Genomic DNA, 27,765 nt, shown 5'->3' on the forward strand with positions numbered 1-27,765 from the left:
CCCTGCTTTCAATGTGTCAGTCTCATACGCGCACGCAACATCGACAATGCTTTTCACCTTCCCTATAGGAAAAAACAAGGATTAACCACAAACTCAAAATACCTGGATCCCAGTTTTCTGCATACCTCCTTCAACACCTAACAGCAGCTCTACAAGAAAACACTGATGCAGCCGCAAATTAAGTTGCCCGATGAGGGCAAGTTAATTGAGAATAGTTCCTGCTAGGAAACTAGACTGCTTTTCCTAGGAAGGGGAAGCCCTGGGCATTGAGTGCACAGGTACAGAAAAAGCCTGCTGGCAGCTGATAGCTGCTTCCTTTTACATTGCACCTTGGTGCTCTTTACAGGTAAGTTCTGCCCACAGAATGAGGCCGAGCAAGGCAGAAAACTGTTTTACTCTAAGCATTTTAGCTATTCACTGATGTTGTGCAATATATCAAGGAATTCAGTGATATTCAAAGCAGAAAGGTGATCAGTCCTCAGACATACTAATAAATTGTAGGATTAAGAAACCACCCCACCATTTATTAAAATAATCAAGAAAAAATAGGTTGTAAGTAAGGTTGTGCTAGCTGTCTGCCTAAAAGCAAACAGGAATCATGACACACTCATTATTGCATTTTCTTCTTGCTGTGCAGACTAGGTTCTTCCTTTAGTTAAGGCAATTGGTTAACTGAACAGGAAAGAAACCACAACCCAGGAAAGAGCTGGGTTGCCAGGTGGTGCCTCTGTCACTTACAGTTTCTGAGCTTCCACAGCAGTAACCTTAAAAGCATTAATGGTGCTTATGGGATTTTTTTTTTTTTCCCTCTCCCAGCTACACCTGAACACTTCTATTAAGACAATTCACTGCACTTGAGATGCTCACCCATAACTCCTATAATACTACTGCTTTAAAATACAACATTTGTTGGCACAGTGCACAACAGATATCATTTCTATGACAAAAAATATAAAGCCAAGGCTCCCAGCTCTGTCCCTAAACCTGTTGCTTCTACTATTAATTCAGCTTTGACTTCTCCTTAGTGTGGGGATTTTGACATGGTGGACCAGAATATTATTACAATAAGAAAACAGCTATAGCAGCCCTCTGGCAATTTTGCTCACCTAAGACCGTAGTTTTATACAACTAAGCTATAGTCATACAACCAAAGTTCAGCTAGCTTTAAAGAGTGTATATAAGAGGCCAAACTGCATGTAAATTATAGCCAGATTACTTAAACATCACAAAGAATTGACAACAGTAGCCGCAGATGAAAATTAATCAAGATATTTAATACAGTGCAATCCATAGTAGTTTCTTAATTAAAATAATTGTGTGCATGTATCTGAATGGGTTATCAATTATCACAAAAAAGCCATAAACATTGTAGTGCTATGTAGAAAAATGTACAACTGAAATTTAAATCGTCCCTACTTCCAAGATAGCATTTGTCAATTGCAAATCATTATCACCAATTAAAATGGGAATAGTGACTACGTTGTTGCGGTGACAAACACAAGGCTGGCCACACATCAGTCCAGGGATATAAATATAACTTGCAAAGAACTAAAAACCTAAAGCATTCTTGCACCTAAACACAATAAGAAGCCAATGGTGGCTTACGACTTTTCCTGTTTTTTAAATGCCTTACAAGACTTCTAGACACACTTAAACTGACTTAAAATTACAGAGTGTTTTTCAGCTTATTTCAATTCAATACGGCCCAAACTTTGAAGATGAAGATCCAGCAGTGGCAGTAGCACAGTCCAAAAGCTGAATGTTTGATTTTGCAAATACTTGTTTACAGAAATTCAACCGTATAAACTGCAGGCAATTCCCCCTGCTCCCCTTTCTTTTCTTTGCGCAGACCATGCTATGCAGAAAACAGCAATGCAGTTCCCACTGCTTTGGGTTAAAATTAAAGATAAAGACATTTTGCTTATGCTTTCTCCTCAACACAACACATTTGCACCCAGAATAGGTAATCAAAGTCTTTTTCCAGCCAGTTACTGCTGTGATTACATGGTTCCTGCCCAAGCTTCCAGCTCTTTCATGTCATCATCCTCTTCTTCCTCTTTCTTCTTGGCTGCAAAATATTAAAAGAAAACAAATGAGTGGGAATCTTGACAGAACCCCGTCTCGATTCTTTGCAGGAAAGAAGCCTCTGTGCCACTGACCTAACCAATAAATGAAGCACCAAATGCCAGTAGAGGGGAAAAAATACACAAGACCTTTTTGAACTGAAGTGAAAGGTGCCTTCTGAAAAAGTCGGCATGGGCTAAACTTTCTGATATTACCACTTTAAGTGGAAAAAGACAATAGCTCACATGGGAAGAATGCAAACGTGCATGAAGGTTAAGATGTGTGCACCAGCGGCGTCTGTCATTTTCCATAATCACCAAGCCTCCAAGCAGAAGACCCTGAGCCTTCGGCTTCTCAGCCCCTCTCAGAAAGACATAGTTTCTTACAGAAATTCGTCTGATGTCTCCAGTATTGCAGTCTCTCCCCCATAAAAAATAAATTCCTTATTCCATCATTAAACTCCTCAAAGTGCAACAAATGAGGCTACTGTGTTTTGGTCTAGCCAGCTACAGAATTTGGAGACCTCCAACTCTTGTGTCAGTTCAAGCTCTTCAAGGGGCTGAAGAGCTAACTAGCACTGGGTACGTGCGACTCCCCTCCTCTTGCCGCACTCACTAGTAGCTGGTTGGATGTGGATGTTAAGCAGCAGGCTACATGCTGCCTTGTTAGCAGTTTTGGTCCTTCCAGGGGAGCAAATGCTGCTATTTGTCATAATGTGACAAGTCCAGTTTCTGGAGATGAAAACCATTAACTCAGCAAAAAGGTTTTAACCCAGAAATAGCTGCAATAACTTTGGAAAGTACCAAAAAAAGATGTCATTTCCTCAGACAGTGTTTTTGCTTCAAAGGGGGGGAAAAAAAAAAAAAAGAGTCAAATAATTCATACTCAAAATGGCTTGTGTCATTCCAAATGAAACATTTACGTAAGAGAGAACTGAGTCAGCTTCAAGTCAAACTCAAGACCTATCATTTGTACAAGTTTGGAATTTGTTTTTCTATATTAAGCTCTTCCAATCTCCATTCAACAAAAACAGCTTTTGCCTGAATTTCTTCTGACATCCACTTAGCTGACAGGCAACAGCAAAAAACTTCTCATTCAGACTGATTAAGTCAAAATCCAGTCAGCTCCTGAGAACTGGAAAAGCAGGAAAGCTCACGATCATTTTCCATTCGATGAATAAAAAGGAGGTAACAGAGTCAGCTCCACCGCAGAAGACACGTTACTTATTTACAAAAGACACATTAAGCATGTACCTGCGTTGTTAGGTAAAGTAGTCCCTTTGAAAGTCCGACCCATGATGACCAGAAGTAAACTTTTAATCCCAGTGTATATTAAGTCAATTTTAAGTGAAAAACAATTTAGGTTAAAAGAAAAAACCACACAAAATCCCCACACCCCACTGCCCCAGAATCCCAAGGTTTCCCAAATGCCAGTCTTGGAGGCAGTTTTGTTTAAGTAAAAAGTAGCATGCCATTTAAATACATTAATGGAATTTTAATTTCCATCCAAAAGCAGCTTAACATAAATCCTATAAAACACTGCGTTTTATACTCATAGTTTTTACTACAAAAACGTTCATAACTTTTATTATTTTTATTTTAGGAAGTGCTATGTCTACATAAGTCTTATGCTGCATAGTTAAATACGTGCACAATTACAATGCCTACTTACGTAGTAGTCACTACTACGTAATATAATGCAAAAAGTATATTTGGGTTCAAGTCAGTATGTTTTAATGTCCATACCCAAAGAATATTTAGAGAACAAACCTCATTAAACCAGCTAGGAAATAAAAAGGTAATGCACACGTTTATTTAATCTAGTTCTCCTGCTGTTGGATCTGAATCTAGATAAAGTCTCAGATTTAAGATATTTTGATATAACTCACTCCCCTCTCATCAACACTTGTCAGCAATTCTGCCTAGCAAAACAGAACTAGAAAAAACACAAAATCAATTATGTCAAAATAAAAGAACTGTAACGCACAAGGAGCAAACTTCATAGCATGTCACCTAAAGCAGAATCTTGTTGTTTGGCAGTGCCTGCTGCTTCCCAGGTCCTTTTAAGCCTGGAAAGGCAGCAAGATAATTATAGATACACTGACCAACTGGGACTATTTCCATCCACTAGTTTTTTGGACCTTTTTTTCCCAAGTAAGCACACGAAATAGAGCTGCAAAGTCTACAACTTATTCATAATACATTAAGGCAGATTCAGCAGAATAGGCTAGTAAAGCTTCATATCCCATTAATGCATGCCAGAGGTATTGCACTCAACTATATTTCATGAGGTATCACTTCTAGTTCATAGCAGTGATGAGTTCAGATTTAACAGCAGCTTTGAACTGTCTGTGTAAATACGAATATTTCTTGCCCGTTCTCCACATAAAATCATCACACTAACTAAAATTTCCTAGATACACGTGCTCTAAGTCTGGGATGACCCTAAGTTTGGTACTGTCTGGCCTGAGTACATGCAAACCTCAGAGGAGGCAACAGCTGTCCCCACAGAGGGGACTCTGAGGTTAGTTCCTCCCAAAAGCCAGAAAAGCAGGGATCAAATTAAAAAACAAAGCAGCAGCAAGGAAGCATCATTCAGTGTGGGAATCTGAACCAGCTTGGGACTAATTCCAAGAGCTAATTTACTCTCCACTCCCTTTTATAGCCTTGGCATGTTTGTCAAGATTACTTCCCTGTTGGGCCAGCAGCAACTGGTAGAAGGCTTCCCTTCTCCACATCTCCACTCTACCCTGAGCGTCATCCACGCTGTAGATAAACTGGTAGCGCTAGAATAGATAATAACTGTTCCTGCGATAGCTATTAATTTTCGTGGTTCTTATGAAAGGCAGGTTACCTCCACAGAAAAACGGCACTAGATGTAATTTGTGATTCATGAAGCAATTTCACGCAAAACGTCTGTGTTGCCTGCAGCTAGATCTCTCAAATCTGAGGAGCTGGCAGTTAAATAAGCATACCTGTTAACAGTCCAAGATGTTTCCGGTAAAGGTCCATACGTACCTGGCTTTGACGGTATTGATATTGAGGGCACATTTGGTAGTGGTACTGTCTCGGGACCACTTATTTCCAGCAAGTTTTTGTCTAGTTCTTCTTGTTCTAGTTCCTCTAGTTCTGCCATGAGTTCATCCTACGTTTTTAAAGGAGGGGGGAAAAAAAAAAAAAAAAAGAAGAAACTTTAAGTTATATTTATTAGCAAGTAGATTTAGCTGGCCATATTATTAAAGAAAATAGCTTAAACGCATAGGATCAGAGCAAACTGAGGAGATGAGGAGTCTGATTTCTTCATGTGAATTCCTGTACATGACCTCTTGGAGGGTAAGGAAGGTGGGGAATGCAGTGAAGAGAAGAAATCTAAGCCCAAACATTCTCAGATCAGGCCATCCAGACCATTCTCAGCACAAAGTCAGGGTCACAGCACTGGTAGGAACAGCTATTAACAAGTTCTAGGAGAGATTTTTATACCCTAGTACTACACCTAGACACATGCAATATGCAGATCTTAAAAGAAAGATCTCGTATGAGTCAGCATCCCTGGAGGTATTTAAACATGTAGATGTGGTGCTTAGGGACAAGGTTTAGTTGTGGACTTGGTAGTGTTAGGTTAACAGTTGGACTCAATGACCTTAAGGGTCTTTTCCAACGCAAATGATTCTATGATCCTATGATATAAACAGAGGGAAATCTAAAGCATACCTCATCAAATTCTTCCCCAAATCCTACTGGCTTTGAGATGGCTGTTGAAATCTCATCTGCCAGCTCTTGCTGTTCTGCAATGTCCTGCATTAATTCATCTACTTTATCAATATCCCTGTAAAAGAAAGGAAAGAGGTCAATATAATCAGGCACTTTCCCAATCAACACTTAAGACTGTATTTCTTGGTTTTTGTAGAAATGCCACACCATGGTGACATTTACAAGGTCCTTTCCCAAAATATATTTTGCATGCAAGTCTGAATTTTATCCCCCCGGTCTCAACAAAATTATGCATGTATTTCTTACTTTTCCCTAAAAGCTTAGCTCACAGCAGTTATATACAGAGACTTCATATGAAGAGGTTTTGTCTGCATTACTGGTATTGATAATAATTTGCTCTGTTCCCTGATCCAGCATTATTACATTACATCTACAGTATTTGCTTTTGGAGCAAGTACAACATTCCCATAATGCAGTTTACCTTTAATTATTGCTACAGGCATAAACTCCACTGAACAGAAAGAAGTTTAAGTCTCCCCTTGAGGCTTAAAATTCTTGCTGCTACTAGGTGGATCTGTAACTGGTGCACCCTCCCATTTGCTTTAGACTACACTGGTGCTAGCCTTTGTTTGGACAAAGGCAGCGGCTTTGCGCCGTATAAAATGGTGGCAAACTGAGTAAGCATTGACACTTGCACATTTTGTTCAATATGAAAATGTATCTAGTATTTTGGTTTAATTTAAGTTAGAGCCTTTTAAAAGAAGATTTTGCTACTCTAGCTCTACCTTTGGCTATGAAACACCTAGCATTTAGCAGATCAAACAAATGACAAACTAAAGGTCCTACGGAAAGATGCAGAAGGGAATAACTTACATGTTGTCATGAGCAGCTTTCATAGCTTTAGCAGCAAAACCCATATTCTTAAGCACTTCAGTGTTAGTGTTGGCATTCTCAAGGGCTTCCCTCTGAAATTCAATTGTTGATAACGTGCCATCTATCTGTGCAAGCTGCTTCTCGTACCTTTTCTTACGCTTTAGGGCCTGAAGAGCAGCTGAACAAAGAAAAGGGTAGGATTTGTGAGATTTATGCCCGAAACAGCCATTCACATTTTGTACCAAATGCCACTCACTACAGAGAAATATTTAGCATGTTCTATTGTTTGTTGTCCACTTTTCTTCCTAGATAAGCTATGTTGCCTAACCCTTGTGTTTGCCTCCTTCAACAAAATTGTTTAAAGGTGGCCAGATGCCTACTGTCCATCGCCTGTCACACGAAGGATGCAAGCCAAGAAGCAACTCAAGGATCAGTAGTCCAGTCACTCGTAACACACCATAGACCAGAGACTACGCTACAACAAAGAGCAGGCTTCAATATGCAAGCTGATCCACTTAAAAACATCTTTGTTCACCATCACCCCCAATACATCAAGGCACAGTTGTTGGTGTAGCTCCTGTCAGATGAGGTTACGATGCTGCTACAGGTCCCCACCAGCCAGCTGAACTCCTGTGCAGTTGCTGGGAGAAGCAGCTCATTCAAATACAATGCAAGACAAATGTTTCTTCAGCTTTGCTACTTAATGCTGTGAAATACACATATTTGTACATACATAGAAATATTTACATATAAGCAAACTTTGTGCACATTTCATATTACTCCTAGTACAAGGTACTGTCCACACAACAGTCTCTACTGATAGACAAGAGAAGAGAGATGCCATCACTTAAATGGGTTTGAGCAATTTGCTGCTCATAAGCACTTGTAAAATGCCTACTCTTGCAAGAGGAGCCCACCCATGACAGCACCAACACAGAGCTCCGCACCCACGGAGATCACCCAGTGTGGGAGGACTGGTCCTACTCGCTGCACAGCTAGGCTTCTCCAGCTCCTTCTGCAATGCTCAGCTCCACCCCAGCCAGACAGGTATGCATCCAGCGGGCGACAACAGTCAACAGCTAGCTCTTCCCGAGACACCCAGACAGACAACAGACTGGTGCACATTCATCTCCGAAACGCTGACAGTGAACACAACCTAGATTTACATACAATCTTGCCTGTATGTGGCTAAAAGTTTTGGTAGGAGCTGTAGTGTTGGCAAGACCTACCAAGCACTGAGCACTGCCAGCTGATGAACAAACACCAAGTATCACACGGAGTAAGACATGAGTACAGCTTCCCTTCATGGCATTTCTACTTCCCCTCCTGATATGAACAGACTTGTCCGCTGCATGACAGTCTTGGTCATATAATACACTCATGTACTTTAAAAAGTCAGCTTGGACACAAGCTGCTGTCCTAACAGCCTTACTCTTCATTTCTGAACTCAGCCATGCGCACACTTCGTTTCTTCAGTGCTCTAATCTCTGTGAGACTCATAGCAGAAAACAGTTAACATGATATAGGATCAGTTCTGCTAAATATCAACATCCTGGACCTCCCAACAGCTCAGTCACATGCACCAGGAATGGTGGCAAATAAAGGCTTTAAATCTTTAAATCTCTAAAAGACGTTATTTTGCAGATTTTTTGGAAGGGAGCAGAAAACAAGGAGTAGGAAATCCCAACAGCAGACAGCTTCCCTTATCTCCCCTACTACAGGGATGATAACTTTGTGACATGACGAGTACATTTCTGCAACACACACGAAGTAGCTCCTCTCCTAAAAGCGGATTAAGCCTGCAGGTACCCTGCGTATTTTGTCAGATGCCATCTTGAGAAGCCTGACAGTCTTTCAAGAGAATGCCCTAGTATCCACATGCCCTACATACACCTTCAGTTCTACAATTGGTTATGAAAATGCTGTATTTGATTACTTTCAAATTACACTAATGTATTACAGAATAAAAAAGTACCTTGTGAATATACAGCTAAGGTTGCCAAGCACCCAAAGTAGCACAAGTTGATTTAGTAGAAGTGATGAAAAACAGAAAAGCACAGGTCACCTCGACTGTTCCAACAGAAGCCAAAGACCCAAAACAAGCCCCTTCACTGACTTTCATTCCAACGACCAGTAAATCTCCCCACTATTTTGGGGCCAGTCCAACATCCATTCTCATTTGCCAGGAGTGGGAACAGGACTGGGTTTTCGTGTAACACAAAGGACATTGTTTGCTCTGCAGAATCAAGCACAACACAAATATCATCTGAAACATTCCAGCTTTATGCCAGATCATAAAGTGATGAGCAATACATTACTGGTATATTTAGTCTGGTTAATTTTGTGCTAATGGTTTAATTACGGATATATAAAGTTTTCTTACTCGAAAAAGATAAAACTGTTAATAGGCTGTGTTTATATAGCGACAGATGCTGGGGAAGTGTCAGACAGTGATAGGACATTCTTTATTGAGGATTTTGTGCACCATGGAGAATTATTGGCAAAACCACAGATTTTATAACCATTATACAAACCCAAGTAAAGTACTACAATTTATGTACAGTTCCCCACTATAGCTTTCTCTGAGAATAGCTACACTTTATCCATGTTTCATGCTTATGTACTTCTAAAACAAGCTGCTGAGACACCAAACATTACAAGCATCATTGTAAAACAGCTTGTGATCAGGAGTTTTTATCAGGACTGTTGGGTAACCCTATCCCTCCCGTTCCCACGCACGCCAGTTCAGTGTACCAGAACTGCATGCCCCAGCCTTCACCCTGTTTTAAAAATCCTTTCCTTGATTAATTTCTCACTTGTATATACAGATCAAGGCTCCCGCTTTTACAAAAGCATGGTACATAATCTTCTAGCTTGCAGAACTGAGCAGGGATCCCCCCACAAGGCCTGGAAGACAGCACACATCTCCCACCCGGGTGCAGGCTGCAGCACTGCTACCTGCCGAGTTCCTGCTGAACCTCCTCGAGTTCCTGCTGGTCTCTCAGCCAAGCACCGACCATGCTCAGATCTGCTACGGTCAAAAGCCTGGCACACAGACCCCTGCCTAGGAGCAGGAATATAAACACACTTATTTTAAAACTTGCCTTGTTTCAAGTGAAAACTTAAAATGGATCTGTGGTATTTTCTAGAAACGTTTCCAACTCCTTCAGACCAAAAGTGGCCAATGAAGATATTTATATTTCCCCCTCTCCTCCGTAAAGCCAATGCAAGGACAAAGCTTCCCATGGCCACAGTGCCAACTTGAAGACCAACTGGTAGAAATGCCTGTTTCAGTAGCCTAAAAGGAACAAGGACTGATATACAGCCCCAGCAATAAACACAGAGCCACGCATAAGCTTCTGTATCTGGACAGTTCAGCATAAATATTTAGCATAGGTCGATTAACATCAAAGTGATAAATGAGTTTATGCAATGAAGAAAATATTACACAAGAGATTGCATTTTTTTGCAGCTAGAAGCACTAAGGAATGTAGAACAAGGTATTCAGTGCCTCAAATTAGATGATCACAACTTCCTGCAATTTATTTTCATCTGTGTTTCCTTGCTTAACTATCTTTTAACGTAAAGTCCTTGTTTATAACCAGAAGATTTTATTAAGCTGAGAAGTTAAGAAAATTCCAACTTAGTTTAGGTCACTAGCATTCACTTCATCATGCAAGTTTTGGGAATTCATTTCCCGTATTCCTCCCCCCACACAAGAGGATTCACACTTTACAGTCAGGATTCTCCTTGTTGCAATTAGCAGCGCAGTCCTTTCACTGTGCCCCTTTCATGGATGCTCCCAGGCGCCTGCATCCAGACACAAACACAACTCGGAGAACGATGCTCTGTGCCGCGTTCCCACATGCCTGCCTCTACACAGGGTGGTGCAGACTGCTAGGAGCTGGTGCAGACCTTGCTAATCAGTATTTGTCTCGGCTGGAAAACAGATCACCGAGTGACCATTTCTCTGCATCTAATTTTATAAAAAAGTTAATAAAAATGCATTTTCTTTCAGAGAAATACTTAAAATCATGTTTGTTTGGTTAAGACCATTACAGTTAAGTCGGTTTTTTCATGTCTCAGGACTGATTTCCCAATTTTCAGATATTTCTGGACAAGCACACCACATCAATACCCACAGCTCAGAGCTCACAAGGAATTTCTAGAGTAAGGATCCATCTGGAGGCAAAAATGGGAGCCATGCCGACCTCTGCACAGGGCCGAAGGGGCTTACCCAAGTGGGCACAGGCAAGGGGGAAGTGCCACAAATGTTTCAAATGCAGGACCAGCAACAGTCTTTGCTAGCACAAATAACAGGGCTGCAAAGTTTCCATATGTTGCTGTCATTCTTTACATACTTTACAGAGTGGTGCTACCTGACAGAGGTATAGATCCAAGGAGGTGATTCTGTTCTGATCTACAGCTACTTTATCTCTACTCTCCTATTTAAGCGTTCATTTCTGAAAACTGATTAGCAGTTGTGCTGCTTTTTTCCTGCAAAAGTCTTTACCATCTGCATAAATACCTACTGAAATCTTATGTACTGCCAGAGTAATACATTTTTATTAAGTTTTCATTGAAGTCAAAGCTATAAATACTTAATCTGAATGGAATGACATTGGCTTTCTCAAAAAAAAAAACAACAAAAAAAACGATCAGTTCCCAGAATTTGAAATAAATATGAAACAGAGACAGTAGGCTACAAATATGTCCTCTAGCATTATACACATGCAAGAAACGGATGTGCATTTGAAGTCAAAGTGTAACACGGCCCATCTTTGCTCCTCATGAAGACTGCTATCACATTAGGCAGCCATGAAAGAGGCAGTCCTCAGGATCCACACCCCTCATTATGCCTTTACTACTTCCAAGATAGTAATTACACAGGCAGGCAACATAATTTAATACCCAGCTTTAATTGCTGTGGAACTGCTTCAGCAGGACCTGTAACCATATATTAAGTTTAAAGCATTTATTCTCTAGCCTAGTCAGACAGAGTTCGCTCATGACCCAGAACCTGTTGCTAGAGAGATCACCAGCACATTTTCCTAGAAACAGCTGACCTAAGTTTTACAACAGTGCGACAATTCCTTACCTTAAGAGTAAAAAGCTATACAACATTACTGGACCAGACTCTCACAGCAGCTTCTGCAAAGTGCCTGACATTCAGAGGCTCGAAACAAATAAGGACTGATGCTTGCTCTCAGCATGTTGTGGCTGTGTATTTCTTATGGAAATATCTGCCTTTATACGGAATAAAGCACAGAAAGATCCCGACTATGATCTCTACATGTTACTAATTACTTGAGCACAGCTGGTAAGTCGGGTGTGTTGCAGGCGGTGACTACAGGGCAAGGCGCAGCTCTTGCAGGATCACTGGGCATGGCACTACTCTTGCACAGAGCTGAAGGAAACCGCTCTGTATAAAAACCTCCCCAGCTCCTAGGCATGGGACTTGCAATGAAGGACGCAGAGGCAGGTACAGAAAAATGACAGGCGGTGTCCCCGATCAGCGCTCAGTGTCCCATGAGCTCAGTGAGAAGTGACGCTCCAGTGAAGTCGCTCACTAACACCAAAGGTTTCTCTTCCCACAGCATCCTGCCTTTGGGTGGGGGTTAACTTACTCTTGAAATATCCCTATTGCATATAAAAACAGTAGTACCAGTTCAAATCACTGGCTGGTTTAGGAGGGGATTTTTTTTTTTTTTTTAGCTCAAACCTCCCACAGGTTGCACATGAGGAAAAGACAGTAATTGCTGAACCACTTTACAACAAACTGACAGATTACCCTCCCAACCTGCTAAACAGCGACGGATTAGATATATTGATGCGAGAAGAGAAAACTGTTCGTAGACTTAGAGTTTACTATTAAAAAAGAAGTTTAACATTTAAGATAACTTTCACTTAATGAATCAATGCAGACCCAATGACAGCAAAAAATAATTGATCATTACACGGGAAGTTAGTTTTCACAAGACGGCAGCAAGAACCTGCCAATAAACACTCAGTATTTTAGACAACCTTTACAACCCATACCTTATTCCTAACAGGCACAGTGTGTGTTTTAGCTTGTAAGTCCAATGTGCATTATGAATTGGATGCACTTAAACTATCCTCTAAAAAAACCCAGCAGATAACAAAACTTAGTTGTACTTTATTTGAATTTTAGTAAGCTTTCAGCAGAATACATAAAGAAGTATGCACTGGGGAAAAAGCAGTTTATATATCTTATTACAATTAAATTAAAGGTAATACATTTAAAACTAACTGGGTGACTCCTGCCATCCATTAGGAGACGGTGAGCAGGCTCAAAACGATCTTCTCCATATGACATTTTGATATACTCATTGTCTTTATTATCAGCTACGACTGGGACGTTGGAACCAATTTTTATTCATAAAGATTTCACCACAGAACTCTGACCAGTTAAAATTGACATAAATAGTTTATGACCTCTTTTCCATTGGCAAAGTAATATAAAATGTCTCAGTGTTAATGAGCATCAGTCTCTAATCCCTGCAGTTCCTTTTTACACAGAAATTCTCACAAAGAAAACATCAGCTGCCAGAGAGGAGGGCAAGTCCAGTAAAACAGCAGCTGAGCCAAAAGCAGTTAGATCTGGACTGACTGCTTCAATTACTTGAACATAAAAACATGTATAAAAGTACATTCGAAGAACATTTTACAGCCTTTTTAAGAACTCAAACTTTCTAATACATAACAAGCTATTCCTTCCACTATTTTGGGTTTGTTTGGGGGTGTCTTTTATTTATTTACAGTCTTCAATTGATGAACTGCAAAATACTATTTTCAGCTTCCTATTTATTCGAATTTCTGTGATAGACTCCCCTAGAAATTCCAGCAGAAGTTTTACACTTACCGTTTGACCACGGTGAATAACAAGAAGCCAAGGGTTTCATTATTATGCCTACCACAGCAGCACCCAGCCCTCCAACACAACTGATAAGCAGGAACTCGTGTTACGGTTTTCAGTCACTACTCCTTCTGACTAATGAACACTCAAAAGTGAAAAGAGTCGAGTCATTCAGCCAGACTATCCTCTTCTGTCAGCACTCACAGTCTGAAAAGCATGACTGCTCGCCCAAATAATTTCACTTTGTTCCCAAGAAATGCTATCTGTAAGAATATAATGTATTTTTAAAGTATTTCAACCTGTATATAAGCAAATTATTAACAGAGCTGTTGTAAGTCTTAAGATTTTCCTTGCAATATTTACAGCAGTTTGTTAGTGAAATAAGAAAAATGTTCACTGTGACAGGAAGTTAGCAGGATAATAAAAATACAATTTTACTACATAGTACCGCATTCAGAGAGGAAAAATCGACTGAACGCGTCACCGATTTCGTTAAAAATCAACAGCCCTCCTGCAAATAAGTACTCCTTATACCCTTGCAGGACAAGTAGTGTTAATAGGATATTTATGCATACAACAATTCTATTGAATTAATGCTTTTAAATATCATTAGTAGAAAAGTACAGATTAGTAGATAAAAACAAGGAAGAACTTAAGACTTCTTTTTCTACATACTTGCAACTCCAAATTTTTCTAGCAAAACCACGTCTCAACTTGAGAGGAGCAGGAGGATCAGTTACTTCAAAGAGCGCTGGGAACAACTGGGAATATAATTCAAGAGTTTCACTGAATTCAAAAACACACTTGTACCAAGGTCCACGCGTTTGTGAACCCAGAGAATTTGTCCCCACTGGTGGCTCACAACGCACACGTTTCCTGCCTATCCAACTCCTGCCTCTGCAAAAATCTGCTAAAAACCACAGAGACCTAAAATAGAAAGGCTTCTCATCCAGAAGACGACACATGGGTTAATAGCTCTGATTACTCCAATTGAGGGGAAAAAAATAACTTAATTTCACATCTAATTCTTACATTCTCTCTGGCAAACGACAGAAGAAAAGGCAGCAGCAGAGATACCACTGCAAAAGGACATCAGCTGTATTAATATGGGATGAAAAAGTTCCACAGCAGCCTCAAAAATAACGTACACCACATGTCAGCCACGCCAAAATAAATAGTGCAAGATAGCTGCAGAGGAGCTTCCCAAATGGCGGTCTCTGGGCCCCTCTAGCAGAAAGCCCAGACACTAGAGACAATTGAGATAATCAACTTAATACTGGGCAACTGTCTCACACATTATATTGTGTATCCATCCATAATTTGCTCAACAGAAAGGAGTGTCATTATTTTTGCTGCTTCTGAAAATACCATTCTATCTTCCTGGCACTTGCTTCAGCAGCAAATTTAATCACAAACACCATCCTTGCCGTCCTTGAAATGGGATAAACAAGAGGCACCAGAAGGTGTAAGAAGCAATTGGCTGCCTTGCCTGCAGTACAGTCTGCAGTAGAGTAGCTTAATCCTAGGCAGCAACTGCTCATCTCTCATTCTACTGAGAATTAGCAAACTGCCCACAAGATCTCAAAAAAATTCCTAAGAAGTGAAAAGGTAATTTAAAGCAATTCACAAAGTATCCTCTAATGCTACAAGCAGATAAAAAGGTAGATATAAATCCTACTACAGTCTTACCAAACTTCTTTCACACCACTGAGTTTAGCCTTGAATAAAAATCTTTCTGCAGGGATTTGCCAGCTCAAGAAACTGTTAACCAGCTGAAGAATGCTCGTGTTGGTTCAAACCAAACCCAGTATAAAAGCGTCCGGGCAATATCTTGCCACAACAGATCTGCAGCACATACCAAGGAATGGTTGTCCCAGGCCAGGTGAGTCTTACAAGATGCAGAAGCCAGTGACTCTAAATTCTCTATTCAGGGTCCTAGAGGTCTGATCTTTTCAGGGTGTTTCCAAAACCTTTCAGGGTATTTCCAAAACCATGTAACTAGTCTGGATATAACAGCTAGAGAGCACTCTTGTCCTGCAAGCTTCTGCCTGAGCATTTTTGTTTTGGTGCCGTTTCCAGTTCTGGAAATACTTCCTCCCCTTCCTGTGCTCCAGCAGAGCCTTGCCCACATCCTGCACGTTAGTGAGATTTCTCTACGTGACAAGAAACGTAAAGCCTTTCAGAGACAGTAACATACAGGCCTCGTACAAGGGCCCGAAGAGGAAGAGAGCAAGCCTGGCTGCTAAGCTGATACATAAGCATATTCCTAACTGGCTTTCCATTAAATATCCAGCTACACTGAGCCAAGTTGATGGCACAGCACAAAATGTCAGAGGTCCAAGAAGTCAGGTTTGATTTTAAGCATCATGGTGTGAAAGTGGTTGGGAGACAGAGGTACCAAAGCATGGTTAAAAATAAATTCACATCAACTCCAAGGCCAAGACAGTGCAAAGCAGCATGACTTCCTTTCCCATGAGGATCACCTACCAAGATCTATGATGTCTAGAGGATACATACAAGTCTAAAAGTTACTTTATGCTGAATGTCTGAAGTCATTATCACACATTTCCCCCCTGATGCCAGGGCCTAATGTCTCCAGCATGGCTCCCAGAGAGCAGCTTGCAAGTGCTTGCAGCAGCCTCCTGTGCCTTTCTTTCAGGAGATGCTGCGCTTTTAGCAGGGAACCGTGAGCAGAGTTCAGTCTTGGTCACCCACTTACTTTTCTGTGTCTGTCTACTAAACATCTAATAACGTTCCCAAACCCCATCCTCAAAGGCAGGCAACTATTCCCAGCTCAGAGATGAAACGACTGATTAAAACTACTCCAATAGAGCATCCAAACCCAGGCAGAGAATACAAGAAGGTTTCTGTCCTATCTGCATTTAAAACACAAGATTACAACTTCCTCTTGAGCGAAGCAGTGCCAAAACATTTAGTCTATTGCACAAGAGATTAAACTAAACAATAAGCACTCCTGGTCTAAAAATCTATAAACACACAAAGGCGGAAAAAAAAGATAAAGAAAAAAGCGTCCTGTACCACAGCAATCAGAGCTTTGATACACGCAATACCCAAACAAAATAGTAACCGCCACCTTCACACAGTCACTGACTGCAGCACTGCTCAGTGCTCTGATCAGCACCGACTCAATGTTTGCACTAGCAATTGTTGATGTTGTTCCACATCCCATAGCCGAGACGGAAGGCAGCTATACTTGAAGCGTAACGCACTTCCTTGTCATGCTCCCTTATTACAAATTAGTCACAAGCAGTCATTTTCATATGGAGTGCAGAAAGTGTGTTTCCGAAGGTCAGAATCCATGATTAGAGTGCTATTTATTCCTGAAACAGCGAGTAATTTGCTCAGGCTGAAAGTTACAGATGGAAACATATTGCACTTGTGGATGTAGAACCGGCAAGCTGAGTAACCTCCTCCTGGCCTGGCCTTCTTCAGGCAACAGAGGTGGACAGTCCAGAAAAGAAGCAAGCAAGCCTTCAGCCTTGGAAGTTGATTCCTCTGGCCCTTGAACATCAAAGCAACAATCCTCTGGTCAATAATCCTCTGTAAAATAATCTCTAGGTGAGTCTGGGACAGTTTTGTCCAAAAAAAAGGAAAAAATGTCAACTACAGTGAGATTTGAAGCCCAAATGAGAAAACCAGGAAAGAGAGATCCCAATTACAGAGAAGCAGCCAATGCGTTTCTTCCACCCAAGAGCTGGAATGAGCCTAAGAAACGCCGGACCAGCCAAGATCATCTAGGCCTAATGCTTCAAACCATTACATTAAATCTGATCCACCCTCTGGAAGAAAAGCATATACCGCATTTCCCAGTTTTCAGTGTTTCACTTCTTGCAGTCCTGCATGTCATTGGATGATGGCAGGGGATTGCAAGGCATCTCCAAAACTGGTTTACCCAAAACACATTTCTTCTTTCCAAATAAAACTAGGTATTTCCTAAGGCTGCTGGGGTAAATTATCCTCCTCTACCCTTTTAAACTGCCCAATAACTTTGCTGTTAAAAATCTGCACCTTATTTCACATCAGAATTTCATATGTATATAAAAGGAGATAATTTTTCAGAATTCAACAAAAGTTTAAACTTTTAGGATGAGAAAAGTATGTTTCTTAAGGACTCCTTGGGATTCTCACAGCCCGCAAATAGTCTTTATGGCTTTTCTTCTTTATTTTGTCATTGCTGAAGATACATTGTTAACGAGAATTCCACTGAAAAACTATAATCTTCCTCTGAATGCCTGCCAGAAATGCATCAGGTAGAGGTTCGGCTTTACAACAACAGAAGTAGCTCTTCTTAACTATCTCAAAATGTTCTTTTCTCACAGGGAAAAAAACCAAACAACCAAATTCCCTATGCTTAACAATATTTTTGTGATTAGGTCACAAAACTCAGAAGACCCTACCCTTAAGTGGCCCATTTTGAGACCTTCTCTTCCTGGGGAATGAAACAAGTGGCTGCCTGGGTAATCTATCATGCATTTTCCAGCTTTGGGCAATTATTATTAGAGCGTTGCCAAGTCTAAGAATTTCGTTGAGGCTGTCATAATATTTAGCATTTCTCTTAACATCTCATTTGGTGGAGTTACACTATTTTGAGATGTGAAAAATGAATTTTTCACAAATGCTTAGATTCCAACACTAATGACTAAGGGGGAAAAGTTGGAAACACAAACCTTTAGAAACCCGAAAGTTATAAAGCAAATAAGACAAAACATATTTATTAAAAAAAAAAAAAAAAGCCTGTACTTCTTGAATCAACGTCCAAACACTTAACTGGCAACACGTCAGTACACCACTCGAGGCCAGAACTGCATTGCATTTTTTAATGGCAATCCCATACTCTTAGGCAGCGATCAGCTCCAGGAGCCAGGTTTAGCAATAAGCACTGTTACTGCAGCCCTCACATCACAAGCTGACGGTGCTGCCAGGGAAGCACTTACCAGAAGACGCTTTCTACAACTCAGTTTCCTCCCAGAACACTGCATGTGCTGAGCCCACCACAGGGATGCTGTCAAGACATTTTATTAAGGTACCACCTTCAGGGGAGATGTAATGATTGTGCACAGTTCCTAGTTAGCCCACTATGAAGTTTGCTTTATATCAACCTGTTTTATTTCATAACTAACAAAAATCACCTGCACATTTCTGAATATCATTGGTTGATGTTCCTGTCACCCTGACATTTATGTTTCTTTTCAGTTACACTACATCCGAGCAACCTCTGTGCAGTCACCTGGAAGTAAACATGACATCCTTAAACCTGAGTGAGCTCCTGCCAAGCTATGAAGAGCACATACAATACGGATGTTTGGTAACACTTAACACACCACCACATTAGTTAAACAGCCAGCATGGCCGATGACAGCCTTATCAGAAAGGGGGACTCCAAAAAGACAGGTTTTAGAGTGAAAGATGTTGCAAGTCTTTGCATGCATGGAGTAACCTGGCAGCAGGTATCCAAACGAGCTCAAGATGCAGCTACACAGCCAAATTCACAAACAGTCACCTTCAGGTTAACTTCAAGGGATTTGTGCCAGCAGGATGGTGGCCGCATTACCAAGTCTCTTGGTTTACCTTGTGCCTAAATCAACCCTTGACTTCAACAGGTCAGACCTGCTGGATGAGCGACTGGGGGACAGAGACCTGTTAATCTTGTATTCTGTGTTGAAGCAATTGCTGTCTGGAAAGCATTTGCAGTGGAAGGTGGTACTATCTGGTTATTGCTCCAGATATGATCCTGCAAGCAGGAATAGCACAGTCCAGGATGGACTATCAGTTGTACCGATACACTTGCTGACTTGGCTCCCCTTATCTGGGGGAGGGCAAGGAGCTGGGGAAACAGCTGACTGCAGGAGCATAGGCTGGTGCAGAAGCTCAGAAATGGGAAGGGAGCAGTCATGAAAGTCTGTACTGAGCTCAGCCCTCGCTTGCTGCACACAAGGATCAACATGCACATCCCAGTGTGTGCAAGAGATGGCTATCCTGGTTATTTGGACAACCCCAAACTTCCATCATTTGCTGCCAATCAGTTGAGAGTTGCAAGACAACAGCTGTCTGTATAATTACTCTATACTTGTATTAGCCCCTATAAAAATGGTTATTGGCAAGGCTTCATTTAAACAATGGATGCACAGGAAGCCATAGCAGACCTTTTCCAACTGGGCTTCCAACTACAAGGACATCACAGGCAGAATTATTATTGCCTTTGCTCCAGCCAGGCACTGAGCTTCACCAAGGGGGAAACTTCTGCTCTCCCGTGTTCCCACCAGCGAGAGGTCACTGTGGCCATTTCACTGCCCTCGGTACTGGCCCCTAGGAAGGTCCACAGTGCCCCCAGGTTCCTCACCTGCAACCTGGCCGCATCCTTGCCAGCGGACCTGCCTGCATCTGCCAACATCTTCAGCAACTGTAACACCGCTTCTGCTCAAAGACTCAACCAGGATGATTACACGCAGAACTAACCTCCTTATCATAAGCTATGAGCTGCAGCCTTGTGTTGTCTGAGGGAAAGGCAAAGGTCTATCAACATCTGATGCATGGCCTATTTAGGATTCTCCAACTGCATCCTTTCCGTTTCAGGCACTTCATTTGCTGGACGCCTGGCTGAAAACTTCATGGAAAGCACATTAAAGCATGAGAGCTGCTCCAACTTTTAGTTTTGCAATCATCCATTTTTAAGTGGCGTGAGTAAACAGCAAGATTTTACTTTACACACACACCACACACCCCTTTCAGAGCCTCACTGGCTGCAGGTCAGGCCACATCCTCCTCACTCACACCACATCCCATGCAAAGTCTCTGGAACAAGCAACATACTACTCCAAAAACAGAAAGGGCAATATTAACAGCTTTGTTTTTTTCCAAAACAGATGGGGATTTCACAGGGGAGAGCAAAAAGCTGCCAAAATCACAGTGGTCTTTTCCCAGCTAGACTCAGCAAGTGCCAGCAGTGCATCCCCCAGCCTGCTGCTCCCCCCAGCAAGTACCAGTGCCCAGGAGCAACGCAGAGCACCGCGTGCAGGCAGAAGGCCCACCGTGTGCAGGCAGGACAGGCTGGGCTACCAGAAAAGGAGACACAGAGGCACATGGACACGCACAGCTGCGGCGGACCTCTTGCAAGGGTGTCCACTCAGTCCAGCAGTACGGGCAACACAGTCTGCATGAGCCCGACTGTCCTGGTTTCGGCTTAGAAGGCCATGTCCTTCACCATCACTTCAGGCCTGGAAGCACCAAGATTTGCCAGGTAACAAGTAGCGACCGCTTTTAATTCCAAGCCCCAATACAGCACCTTTCCTACACTGACCTGTCTGCCGAGCAGCACTGTAGATTGCACCACGGAGCGTACCTGAGCGCTCAGCGCCTGGCCATCCCCAGCGTCCCAGGAGGTCCAGCTGGGATCCTGCTGCACGGCCCAGATAATGTTCAAGTACAAGCACATGATTCTTACCAGAATCCAGTCAGAACAAGCAAGAAGGAATTGACAGAGAGGCCTGAATGATACAAGCGCAAAGCCCAACAACATCCCGGTCCAGATAAACATTGCACAACTAAGCACAAATTCTGCCAGAGAGAAACAACCTGGCAGTTTTCTGCACAAGTCTGAGCAAGTAAAAGAGGGTTAAACCAAATTAACAATTTGCATCACCTGCAAATTACAGTTTTGAACTAGCAGTAGGAGCCCCTAAGCAGGATTCAGTAACCGGGCCTGGAGCTTAATGAGATACTAGAATCCAGCATCCAATACATTTGGAGAGAAAAAGTTATAAAAACAGTCAGTGGCTGCACACATGCCAGGTTTCCCTTCTGACAGGGCTTGACAGAGAACAGGAACAGAGGAAGGATGTATTGCATCAAATAGTTACCAAAGCACATCTGGCAGAACCACAAGGTTTTTGTTTTTATTTATGCCACTTTTTAAAGCTGTTTTAAAAGGTGTTTGTGAATGCCCCCATTCCTCCCAAACCGTTCTATCCTACAGCAATTTGTCTCCAAAAGCCTCTGTTAACAAACTAGAGGTTCCCTCTTGTTTTTAAACACCTATTTAAAAAGGGTAATTATCACACTTTTCCCAAGCCAAGTGGTTAACGCTCAACTCATTAATCTCAGGGGAGATGAAGGACTCAGGCCAGCACTGCTATCAGTACTCTTGCATTGAAGCGGTGGTTTACAGTTAAGCACCTGGAATGCAAAGATGCATATTACATTAGACTATGACTTAAAACACAGAAAAGGCAGACTGAAGTACTACAAGAAGGGCTGGGCAGTGTTTGCTATAGGACTCCTGCTTCCCCTACATCAGCATCTTATGACTCATGGAAACAAAACCAGGTTCATGTTATTTGATTCCGGGAGCAGAGATCACTTCTCTTGCCAAATGTCAAGCAGGACCTTAAAAACATGTTCGCAAGCAACGCATTACTGTCTAAGACCTTATATACACGGTCAGAGGTCATTTGAGTCTTTGCCCATACCCAGGCCTGAGGTTGCAGCTTTCTCGTCCTTGAATTCCAGATCATTGCAACATTTTGCACGACTCAAACTTCTAAACAAAAACGTCCACGCCATCATGCAGGCATGCTTCCATTTTTTAATTAATGATCAGCAGGCCCCCTTGCTGGGAGATTGCATGTCACCCTCAGATTTTATCACAATTAGTACCTCTAAGCTGACCAAGCAGGGGACTGTTGCCAGGAGAGGCAGAATTGCGCTCCTCCTTCCAGTCACATTCCTGCCTCTGTCTCCTGCCAGCTCTAGCAGTTGTGTGGTTAAGTGCAGAAAACAATTTTTTTTTTTTTTTTTTTTTTTTAAAGAGTTAGGTTTTGGCTGGATCAGCAAACTAATCCAACTCATGCACTGCCCACACAAATGCTAACACCAGCACAAGAGAAACAGGCGGGACAAGGCACTACCGCTTCTGGCAGCCACATCACTCGAGATCGGCCGGTGCCAGCTCCACAGCCACACCACCACGTACCAGTGGTACGTTTCAGCCAGGTTAACTAAGCTGCTACTGAAGGGGGCCGTTCTGTCTCCTCTCCGGTGCCAGACACAGTAACCCTCCAGCAACAGGCAAATCAGATCAGCAGACTGATGTGACAGATTAAAAAAAGGTAGGGGGATGGTAAACAGTTAATTTTCCATCAGATCAGCTAGCTGAACTGACTTACCTGTGGCAGCACTGTGATCTATTGCGAGCCAGAGATGGGCATAAAATCATGACTTTTGGCTTCAGCCTACACCCAACTTTCTCGTTTGTTTGTTTTTGGTGTGGGGTGGAGAATAGAAGCGTTCTCTTTCCAGGAAAAGCCTGAATTATACAGCAGGAATCTAGGAGTGGTTTTGCATCCATTTTGTGTACCCAGTCACCAGTGCTGAAAAAAAACAGCGTTATATTTTTTTTACAGTGAAAGAGAAACTTTGACATCAGAGAAGAAAAACCACTAGCTAACAGAAATCAGAGTTGATAGAAAATCCATGAAATGTCAGTCTCCTGCTAAAGCCTGAATATATTTACTGCATATTGGCACCATACTAGCTTTTCACCCATTCCGGTGTTTGTGGACTTAGTATTCATGAACAAAAAGGTAAAATCTAGTGGCGGGCAGGAACGTAACTGCATTGATTCACCCTGGATCTAAACTCTAGAGTGGACTACTTATAAAAGTGGCACCCTAGGACAGCGTCACGTTTCTCTCCCTACTGTAATCTTCACATTGAGACATAACTTGACCTTTGGGTTTCCATGAGAAACAGATTCTGGAATCGTTATACCCATAGTAGTCAGAGATCAAGGAATTAACCCGTTGCTTCTTTGTGTGTGCGTGCTACTTCTCTGGCAGCTTGGCTTTGTGTGACCAGGCAACGGCCACAAGGAAAGGAGTAAAACCGGAGCAGCAGTGATTAAGATCAGCTTGAGCTATGCTGAAACTGAATACTGAGCCCCAGAACTTCATAACCTTTGGCAAGATCTAGCAGTTTGCTTTGTTTCATGAAGTTTGAGTGCCTGATAAAATATCCCAGATTTGATGAAACAACGTCATACTGACAAACTAGAGCGGAATAAAAGGATGCAGCAGCAGCACAGTACTTCCAAACCATCAAACTCACAGCTGCGCACTTCTTTTGTTAAAGCAAAATTTATTTTCAGGACAGACTTAAAATCCAGTAAGATACTGGCTGACTGGTGTTCAAACTATGCTGTACTACTGTTACTTCCATTAACTTCACTGAGAGGAGTAAGTCCACTACCCATGAGCTAGAGCAAAGGTGTTGAAGCTCCCTTGAGGAAAGAAAGAAAGAAAAAAAAAAAGATAAACACCAGAATGCACTGTTTTCAAAAGAATAGGCTGAACATTTCCATGGGACCACAAAACAAAACACAATCATAACCCAAGTTCTTCCCAGAAGAGGGAATATTAACTTGCATCTTTTCAAGAAACCCTTCTAAAGATGATCAATCTTCTCCTTGGCAGTTTTTCATCCCATGGACAAAAAGTGACATGCACATTAAAGCCATAACCGCTGGTCTCCCTAACACACTCTAGAAGTGGCATAGATGCCTTCACACCAATCTAACACTTTGAGACTGTTGCCCTCTCCCTCCCCCAGGAGCTATTTTGATATTGTGGACTAACGAGAAGGAATTGGTAGAGTGAAAGCAAAAAAAAAAAAAAAAATTACTACTTATTACAATGACTTGAGTTCCTTCAGAAGGCATGGTGATCATGAAATTGCCGTGTCTGTGCAGCCAGAAAAGAACAGAAAGACCCTGAAAAAAGGAACTTTTAATAAAAAGTTAAAAGCCTCCCACGCCAAGAAACAACACAGACTAAGGAAATTCATACCAGATAGTTACTCATTTTAACTTCAGAATTTCATGAGGAGTTGTCTGGTTATACAGCCTGGATATCCCAAACGCAGATTATGAAAAATATATACGTATAATAAGTTCATAAATTAATAAAAACCTGCATGTGCTTGGGGCAGGCACAGGAACCAGAAGGCCTATAAGTTTCTGTGCTTTTGTTAGACTCCAGAAGTGCTGTAGGAATTAGTCAATGAGCCTTTAGAAACCCCGCTCACTTGGCACCCGAACAATCGCACAGTGTGCTGGAGGGCAGAGAACGTTTCCTTTTGTTACCCGAAGTGTGCCAGACGCCCATCTTTCCTCTGAGAAAAGAAAAATATCATTCCAGGTTTTCCAAGGTGGCTTTAAGCTTTCAGGTAAGCTCCCTGCCCCACTGCTGCAGACACATATATTCTTCTGCTGGCTTTACCACAGCAGCTTCTATTAATGTCAGCACAACTGTCCAGCTGAGCATTACACATATGCACCATCCACAGTACATGTCTCTGAATAGCAGGGATATACAGAAATCTCCAGAGTAAAATGCTTAAGTCTTGGAGAACTAAGAAAGCTTAAGGATTCTTCAGGTTGTATTTTTTAAAAGTTGATCCAATACTTTAAAAAAAATACCTCTAGTTAACTAGCTTTTGTTCAGCTATACTTAAAACATTTCAACTATATCAAAGTATTTCCATTAAAAAGACAGACTTCCACATATAAAACCAATGTATTTTTATTTCCACTTAAACTATGGATGTAAGTGACTTTGTATCAAAATTACCTGATTTCTGGATTATAAAACAGCCTGAAGTCAGAGAGGGAAAAATTCAAACAACTGCATATAAAAAAAATGCAGTTTGTTACAGCTCAACTGATGACTGACATCTTGAACCCGGAATAAATGAGCAGTCCCTTAGCCTGTCCTGAGGAGAACTCACTTCCCAGCAAGCTAGCAGATAACCAGCTGTCTTTCCTAGCAGCCCAATAATAAAAGTTGGCCTCTTAGTTTCAGAAGTGGTCTGGAAAAAAGAGGTTTTGTTTTCCACCAGAAAACCATCCATAGCCTTTCTCCTTTTCACAGCTCCTTAATTACTCATCAGGATCCTGTCCTTCTGTGAGACCTCAATTAGTCTGACCCAGAATTCCGCTAGTGAATGGGCAGGTTTTTCTCCTTGCTCCACCTCTGAAGAAACTTAATCCCTCTACCACGCAGAGTGCTCCAGAGCACACTGATGAGCAGCATGCACAGAAAGGCATGGAGAGAGGTGACATTACAGCAGAGCAAGATAAAAGACCTGAATAACCAGCAGCAGAAGGAGAAGTTTAGGAGACGTTAAACAAGGACCAGTGTAAGACAGAGGATGTAGAACTGCAGAAGAGGAAGGCTAGAAAGAGATGTATTTTAGTTCTCCTTTTAAGCTCATTACCAAACTGGGCCAAAAACTGCACAAGAAACTCAGACTTATTAAAACTGTTGCAATAAATTTGATTTAGAAACTAACTTAGTTAAGCCTGAAGTCAGGCTCTGTTGAGGTCCCTCAGAAGACACCTGGGGCAGCAAGTGAGGCCTCTGCCACGCTGCCGCTGCCTACAAACCCAGCAAGCACTCGTGAGCTTGCTCCATTCGCACTATTGCTCAAACACAGGGCAAGTGAGAAGCCCTGATGTAGCACGCTGTTCTGAAGTTTGAAAGGAGGCTTGAAATGCTGACTAAAGGAGGCGTATGAAGCAGAAACTGTTATGGGTAATTACTGTAAATTAACCCTTGCTACTTGGCCAACAGTTGTGTGTTAGCAGCTCGGTGCCACAGAGAGCCGCACTTCCCGCTTCAAACCCTGCCGTTCTGCCGTAACCCAGCACAAAAAGGGCAACATCAACACAAAAATCTAAATACGCTTTCCTGAAAATGCCGCTTTTAATGACCATTGTAAAACAAGCAAGAAGCTCATCAGAGCACCAAAATACATAAGCTGACAACCCACTTATCTTCAGGCTGACAGACCATTAGTGTGTATCAAGCACTGCTTGCAAATACATAACTAGACCTCCCCAGGAAGGCCGAGTTCCACCCGGGGAACACCAATTTCTAATATCCATTTATAAGCCACCTATAGCTTTAGGATACCTTGACAACAATAAAAATACATTTAGCCAAATCCTCAATTTGAGTGGTTTGGAAAAGAGTTTTGTTTGTTAGAAGAAAAAACAACAACATAGTAAAGCAAGGCTGTATTCCATGTTGATGCACTGCTTTTCCAGCTACTCCCGTAAGCAACCAGCAACACCCCAGCTTCTGCTTCGCAGTATTTTCCTAAGTTCTCCCTAAGCTGACGCGCACACAGAACAGAAAGCGAACCGCGCACAAAAGAGACGAGCAACACCATGACATCGTTATCACGCAGGAGTGACGCGGCACCCACATTACACAGCTCCACGAGATAAAGGCTGCCCTTCCCGAGTGGGGGAAAGCCTGCTCCAGTATAAACCTCGCCGGGGAAGGGCGGCAGGCCCTGGAAAGAGGGCTGCCGCAGCTCCCAGGCAGCACGCTATAAAATAAAGGCAATAAGCTATAAAATACAGCTACACGTATATGTCTGTGCTATACACAGAGCACAGCTAGCAACCCAACAGGCCGCCCCGGCCCTCCCCGCTCCCGGGCAGCCGGGCCCGGCCGACCTGTTGCCAGGGGAAGGGGCGGCCCGGCCCGGCCCGGCCCAGCCCGGCCTCCCCCGACCCGGCCGCTCACCGCGCTTGTTCTTGGTGCCGTGCTTGCGGGCGGCCGCCAGCTCCTGCTCGATCTTCTTCTCCAGGAACTCCTGCTTCTTGCTGAGCATCTCCTCCGTGTCGCGGAGCCGCTGGATCGCCTCCTGCGGCGACGGGCCCTTCCCGGCGCCCTTCCCGCCGGCGCCCGTCCCGAACAGCTTCCCCAGGAGCCCCGACATGGCTGCGCCGGGCCGGGCCGCCGAGGCCGCGGTGTGAGGCGGGGGCGGCGAGGACGGCCGTGGAGCACCGGTACCCGCTCCCCTCACTCCGTGCCCTCCTCACAGACCGTCCGACCGACCGTCAGTCCGCCAGCCCAGCCCAGGCCGCCGCCGCCGCCGCTCGCTCGCAGGACTCCCCGCACCCCGCGCACCCCGCCCGCCTCAGCCCGCCGCCCCGCCCCGCCCCACCTCCGCCCCGCCGCTGGCCGCCCCCGCGCCGCATACGGCTCCCGGCGTGCCCCGCGGCGCCGCGCCGCGCCGGCAGGCGGCAACCGCTCGAGGGGGCTGCTGGGAGGTGTAGTCGCGGCCGGGGCGAGGCGCGGGGTACGACGGGAAGGGCGGGGAGGTGCGGTCTCCCGAGTGGAACCTGGAAGCGGCGTCACGGGACGCGCTGACGTC

At 43.0% G+C, this 27,765-nt stretch overlaps 1 protein-coding gene across 2 annotated transcripts; it reads right to left on the reverse strand.

Annotated features, from left to right (window-relative positions):
- Window positions 1–1,253: 1,253 nt before the first annotated feature.
- On the reverse strand, window positions 1,254–27,460 carry CHMP4B (charged multivesicular body protein 4B). Of its 2 annotated transcripts, XM_050907083.1 has the most exons (6): window positions 27,132–27,460; window positions 6,648–6,825; window positions 5,775–5,889; window positions 5,078–5,208; window positions 2,719–2,762; window positions 1,254–2,068 (listed from the first exon to the last, which is right to left on the reverse strand). In XM_050907083.1, exons 1-6 carry the CDS (start codon window positions 27,325–27,327, stop codon window positions 2,001–2,003), a joined length of 732 nt encoding a protein of 243 aa, XP_050763040.1. In that variant the 5' UTR covers window positions 27,328–27,460; the 3' UTR covers window positions 1,254–2,000. The 2 variants fall into 2 exon arrangements, with proteins under 2 accessions (XP_050763040.1, XP_050763041.1); XM_050907084.1 differs by lacking the exon at window positions 2,719–2,762 and having other exon boundaries at window positions 5,082–5,208; window positions 27,132–27,457.
- Window positions 27,461–27,765: the final 305 nt, after the last annotated feature.

This window comes from Gymnogyps californianus, chromosome 17 (assembly GCF_018139145.2).
Source record: "Gymnogyps californianus isolate 813 chromosome 17, ASM1813914v2, whole genome shotgun sequence".
Taxonomy (NCBI): domain Eukaryota; kingdom Metazoa; phylum Chordata; class Aves; order Accipitriformes; family Cathartidae; genus Gymnogyps; species Gymnogyps californianus.

Coding starts and splice junctions, on each gene's coding strand:
- CHMP4B (XM_050907083.1), bottom strand. CDS start 27,327: ATGTCGGGGCTCCTGGGGAAGCTGTTCGGGACGGGCGCCGGCGGGAAG. Junction 5,209..5,774: donor TTGGGGAAGAATTTGATGAG/GTATGCTTTAGA, acceptor TTAAAAACGTAG/GATGAACTCATGGCAGAACT. Junction 2,763..5,077: donor ATACCGTCAAAGCCAGGTAC/GTATGGACCTTT, acceptor GACAAATAGCAG/CATTTGCTCCCCTGGAAGGA.